The following is a 6,164-nucleotide window of genomic DNA, read 5'->3' as shown; positions in this document are numbered from 1 at the left end:
ATCCTTGGTTGTCTTTCTGATGTGTTTTTTTGTAATGCATTCCCCTTGTTTCTTGAACCATTTCTGTATTCTACTTACATTTCCACTGTTCCCTTCAAATGTCAGGGTCATGATTTAGGCACTTGTCTACCATCTGTGTGTTTCTATATAGTTTTTGTGTCAAAAGTTTCTTCTCAGATTTTAACTTTAGTGGTGGCTTTAATACTTTCTGCTGAAAGTTATTTGAGTTGCTTTTTCACATTAGTCATTAAATGCTCTTCAGAGCTTGCTTTCCAGATTACAGCCCTTCGTTCTGTGGACTTCTAGAAGTTTAACTTTGAATTTGAATGTATGATGTTTTTAGCATAATTCAGTAGGACAGAGAAAAAAGTTTTGACTGATGACCAGTTATTTTCACACTGAGATAAGATTTGCTGTTGATTTTTCTGAATTATTCCTAAAGTGATGAAACTCAGAGAAATGAGTTTTTGAGAAGTATGTTTCTGCACAAGTAAATAAAAGGTATTTCGAATATAAGTAAGATAAAATAAAAACCCATTTGCACCAAGTCATATGCTAGTAGGAGTAAACACCCTTTGGTTTATACCAAGATTGGTATTAGCTAATTTTAAGATCCAAATTGAGATAAGCAACAAATCAGTATCCTAATAAAAATGCCAAAAAAAAAAAAAAAAAATTCACCAAAACACTAACATTTTAATATTTTGTCTTAATTTTATTCAGAGATCACAATGCAGACATCGGAGACTGGGGCAGATACAGGTTCAACTGTGACTTTACAGACATCTGTGGCTGGCCAGGCAGCAGTGCCCACACAGGTAGTTCAGCAAGTACCAGTTCAGCAACAGGTAGGTGACTGTTATTTTTGCGAAAAAAAAATCAGGACGGATGATTCTTCACAATGTATTAAAGAACTCTTATTTTGTACGACGCTGCTAAATGAACTCTTCTGCTCTGCTTTTATCAATTTTATTTACCTGGAATTAAAATAGCCTTAGAAAGGCAAGCTCTTTTCCGGATCTGTTCCTTACCTAGGGCATCTGACAAGCACGAGTGGTACATGTACATGATTCTAATGTAGGTTATTGTGAAATTCATGTAATAGCTCATAGAAATTTGCTTTCATTTATGTTACTGGGTATTTTTTCCATTAAGCAATGAGCAATGAATATGTTTCTCATATTATTGGCGATAAAATTCTTCCTTTCATTTGAACATCTAAGTAAGTGCAATACAAATGTAAAAATGAGAAGCACTGTCCTTTGCATCACTAGGCTTGAATCCCTGCAGATCTTCACATAATCTCATGAAAGTATTTGTGGTGTAGTTCATGATGTACTTCTGCAAGTAATAGAGGAGCTGACAAGGAGAGGTGCCATGCTTGACCTCGTGCTCACCAACAGGGAAGGGCTGGTTGGAAATGTGACGCTCCAGGGCAGCCTTGGTTGCAGTGACCACGAGATGGTCGAATTCGAGATCCTTGGGACAGTGAGAAGAGCGTGCAGCAAGCTCACTGCCCTGGACTTCAAGAGAGCAGACTTTGGCCTCTTCAGGAACCTGCTTAGTAAGGTTCCATGGGACACAACCCTGGAGGGCAGGGGGGCCCAAGACTCTTGGTTGTTATTCAAGGATCACCTGCTCCAAGCTCAGGAGTGTTGCATCCCAACTAGAAGGAAGTGCAGCAGAAGGGCCAGGAGACCTCCTTGGATGGATAAGGAACTGCTCAGGAAAATTCAAAGGAAAAAAGAGGCTTATAGAAGGTGGAAGCGGGGACAGGTGGCCTGGGAAGAATACAGGGATGCTGTCCGGGAAGCTAGGGACCAGGTGAGGAAGGCTAAGGCCCAGTTAGAATTGAACTTGGCTAGGGATGTTAAGGATAATAGGAAGGAATTCTATAGGTACGTAGCGAGTAAAAGACACACTAGGGACAACGTAGGCCCCCTTCGGAAGATATCGGGAGAACTGGCTACCCAGGATTTGGAGAAGGCTGAGGTTCTTAATGACTTCTTTGCCTCGGTCTTCACTGGCAAAGGCTCTGACCACACCACCCAAGTCTTGGAAGGCAGATGCAGGGACTGTGAGAATGATGACCCTAGGCCCACTGTAGGAGAGGATCTGGTTTGAGACCATCTTAAAAACCTAAATGTACACAAGTCCATGGGACCTGACGAAATCCATCTGCGGGTCCTGAAGGAGCTGGCAAATGAAGTTGCTAAGCCACTGGCCATCATATTTGAAAAATCATGGCAGTCAGGTGAAGTTCCCGACAACTGGAAAAAGGGAAATATAACCCCCATTTTCAAGAAGGGGAAAATGGATGACCCGGGGAATTACAGACCAGTCAGTCTCACCTCTGTGCCTGGCAAACTCTTGGAGCAGATTCTCCTGGAAGGCACGCTAAGGCACATGAAAAACAAGGAGGTGGTTGGTGACAGCCAGCATGGCTTCACTAAGGGCAAATCCTGCCTGACCAATTTGGTGGCCTTCTATGATGGGGCTACAAAACTGATGGACAGGGGCAGAGCAGTTGACATCATCTACCTGGATTTGTGCAAAGCCTTTGACACTGTCCCACATGACATACTTGTCTCTAAATTGGAGAAGACATCAATTTGATGGGTGGACCAGTTGGTGGATAAGGAACTGGCTGGATGGCCGCATGCAAAGAGTTGTGGTCAATGGCTCGATGTCCGATTGGAGACCGGTAACGACTGGTGTCCCTCAGGGATCGGTGTTGAGACCGGTCTTGTTCAACGTCTTTGTCAGTGACATGGACAGTGGGATTGAGTGCGCCCTCAGCAAGTTTGCCGATGACACCAAGCTGTGTGGTTCGGTTGATACGCCAGAGGGAAGGGATGCCATCCAGAGGGACCTCGACACGCTTGTGAGGTGGGCTGATGCCAACCTCATGAAGTTTAACCATGACAAGTGCAAGGTCCTACACCCGGGTCAGAGCAATCCCAGGCACAGCTACAGGTTGGGCAGAGAAGAGATTCAGAGCAGCCCTGCAGAGAAGGACTTGGGGGTGTTGGTCGATGAAAAAATGAACATAAGCCGGCTTCAGTGTGTGTTCGCAGCCCAGAAAGCCAACCGTATCCTGGGCTGCATCAAAAGGAGCGTGACCAGCAGGTCGAAGGAGGTGATCTTGCCCCTCAACTCTGCTCTCGTGAGACCTCACTTGGAGTATTGTGTGCAGTTCTGGTGTCCTCAACATAAAAAGGACATGGAACTGTTGGAACAAGTCCAGAGAATGGCCACGAGGATGATCAGGGGACTGGAGCACCTCCTGTATGGAGACAGGCTGAGAAAGTTGGGGCTGTTCAGCCTGGAGAAGAGAAGGCTGCGTGGAGACATCATAGCAGCCTTCCAGTATCTGAAGGGGGCCTACAAGGATGCTGGGGAGGGACTATTCATCAGGGACTGTAGTGACAGGACAAGGGGTAACGGGTTCAAACTTAAACAGGGGAAGTTTAGATTGGATCTAAAGAAGAAATTCTTTACTGAGAGGGTGGTGAGGCACTGGAATGGGTTGCCCAGGGAGGTTGTGAATGCTCCATCCTTGGCGGTGTTCAAGGCCACGTTGGATGAGGCCTTGGGTGATATGGTTTAGTGTGGGGTGTCCCTGCCCATGGCAGGGGGGTTGGAACTAGATGATCTCAAGGTCCTGTCCAACCCTGACTATTCTATGTGAATTTGCCAGGGATGTAAGAAGTCTTTTGTAGCAGCCAGCACAGTGCACACCTGTGTACATGAGACAGTCACTCATCTATGCACCACACACAGGCTTTGGAAGGTGTGGTTGCAGAAGAAAATAGGGAGAAAAAAAGGAAAAGCATAGGGATAGGAAACAGGAACTGAATGTGAAAGCCATTTCAGCTGTCCCAAGACTTTTCTGCAATACACAGAAATCAGCTGTCCATGTGATTTGTACTCTGGGTGATATCTGATGTTTTTAATCAAAAACTGACTTTAAAGTTTCAGAATTATATGAGAACAGTACATAGTTTATCAAATAATGTAATTTGTTTCTGTGCCACTGAAGCACTTTTCCCTAAATTTAATTCTTCAGCATTTATTAAGTTCAGTTCTAAAATTCCAGGTGATACATTTTTATTTTTTCACTGTGTTCCATGGTCTCATACATTTCACTAACATTTTTTCCCTGATGTACAGACTCTATAATGTCTCATAGTTTCATTCCTATCATTTCTGCTTATATCTTCATGTATCTTTTAGGATGCAAGCTTTTTTAAAAACAATAAATATTCAGAAAAGCATTGAAATGGAATTAAAAATTTTATTTAAATGCTTGCCTTCGTGTATTTGCTCAGAATGCACCACTAGTGAATCAAGAATTGTCTGAAATATTTTCTTCTGAGTTCAGACAGTTAAATAGCTTACTGGTTTTTTACTTGACTGTAGGTTAGGATGAAGGCTTTTGAATACTGTGTTAGGTTTTAATTGCAGCTTCCTTTAACTTAGCTAACCTTTGTAGGAGATTTTGTCTGGTTAACTATTTTGTAGCATTTATGAAGCTGAAAAGTTCTTCATGAAATACCATTTGGATAATTTGTCTGATTTTTATGTTCTTTCATGACGACAGATGTTTAATAGATGTAGTTTACGTGATTTGTTCTTTGTGTTTCCTGTATTTTAGCTTTTCAGATAAAAGATGGCAATTTGGTATGCTGCACATTTGCTTGTTTTAAGCAAACGGGATATACTTTTGATGGTCTAATATTACATTCTGAGTTTTATCCATGTGAAGTACTGATAAGTATGACGCATTGAAGATTGGTAACCAGTTAGTGGCATATAGAAAGGTATTCCAGTTGTCCTTTATTAATGTAATACTTGTGTCAAAACACAGAAGCCCAGGATTATATTGGGTTTTTTTTCTTGCTTGATTACAACTTAATGAGAATAGGAAACTGATTTTTGTTTGTTGCACTGAGTATGTAAAACTGTCCCGGTAAAGCCTTACATGCATCTCTTTTAGTATGCTGCTTCTGAGTATTCCCTTTCATTGAATATCATTATTCTGGATTTTTTTTTTTTATTATTATTGTCCCTGTGGGGATGTTAGATTATATCTCTCCTGTTGACTCTAAACATTTTTCATAGGATTTCATAATGTTTCAGAAAGGAAAGCTAAGGGATCAACCCAGCCAAGGAAGAGGAGTTTCTGCAAAATTTTGCAGGGATTGAAGATGCAACAAGAATGTTGGGAAATCCAGTGCAGACAGTATTGCAGTGATTAAAACATGGCATGCATAGGAGATTTGTGTAGAGAGAGGACAGATTATGGAAGTGGATGTGTGGCAAGGAGGAAAGGAAGTGTGAAGATGTGAATGTGGTATGCCAGCAGGAAATGAGATGAAGAATGTGGGTGGGATAGCTAATTTTAATTGTAGGGTTAAAAAAAAAGGAAGGAATATCAAACATTGAAACAATCAGTGTGTTGAGGAAACTGTAGGTGTGATCTGCGCTCAGGAATTATCTGCTTATAGGTTGCATTTGCCTGAAGTTAATATCGGCTTTATGTACATTTGATAGGGCTAATTTGCCTAAAGAAAATCAGGAGAAAGAGTGTTAATTTCATCAAGTCGTTCTTCTCATGGCAGAGGAAGAGCTTACTATTTCTGAACATTAAAAGTTACCAATGTTGAAAGTTGGGGGGAAGGTTTTAGGTGCATAGTATATAAGATATGCTTTAACTTTTTTCTGTTGTTTATGAAAGACATAATAATGCCAGCTGTATCCAAAATACATGTGAACACTCACATTAGGATTATATCCTCTTGTGAATGTAATTTACTAAAACAATAAAACATTTCTTGAATTTGGTTAAACTCAAAGATACTGTAACGCAAGTACATGGCGTGAGCTGAAACATCTGTTTGATGTTTACAGTAGTTTATTAGTACTTTTTAGTGAAAAATGCCGTTTAGGAGGGGATTTTTATATATTAATATTAAAGTATTGTATAATATTTAATTTTCCCTAGTGAGGTCTTTGTTTCCAATGTTTCCATTCCTGTATATGCACCATACTTAAATGAAATCTCATGCAAGCATTTATTTGGGGTTGTTTACAAGGCATCAATATTTTATTTATTCTCACAAAATGTGTATCTTTTTCAAAATGAAACATTTTTGCCCTGA

General features: G+C 40.8%; 1 protein-coding gene across 2 annotated transcripts in view; it reads left to right on the top strand.

The window, feature by feature from the left end:
• Positions 1 to 591: 591 nt before the first annotated feature.
• The window catches only part of RFX3 (regulatory factor X3), a 66,379-nt gene continuing 60,806 nt past the window's right edge, over positions 592 to 6,164 (top strand). Inside the window, exon 1 of one of the 2 annotated variants that reach the window (XM_080637277.1) lies at positions 592 to 848. In XM_080637277.1, coding sequence (XP_080493403.1) covers positions 732 to 848 — 117 coding nt within the window. In that variant the 5' untranslated portion in view covers positions 592 to 731. The remainder of the gene's footprint in view (positions 849 to 6,164) is intronic. The other variant, XM_080637276.1, reaches the window with a different exon arrangement.

The sequence above is a fragment of the Psittacula echo genome (assembly GCF_963264785.1).
Source record: "Psittacula echo genome assembly, chromosome: Z".
Lineage (NCBI taxonomy): Eukaryota > Metazoa > Chordata > Aves > Psittaciformes > Psittacidae > Psittacula > Psittacula echo.
The sequence above is the reverse complement of the archived record's forward strand: the minus strand, read 5'-3'. Positions and strand labels throughout refer to the sequence as shown.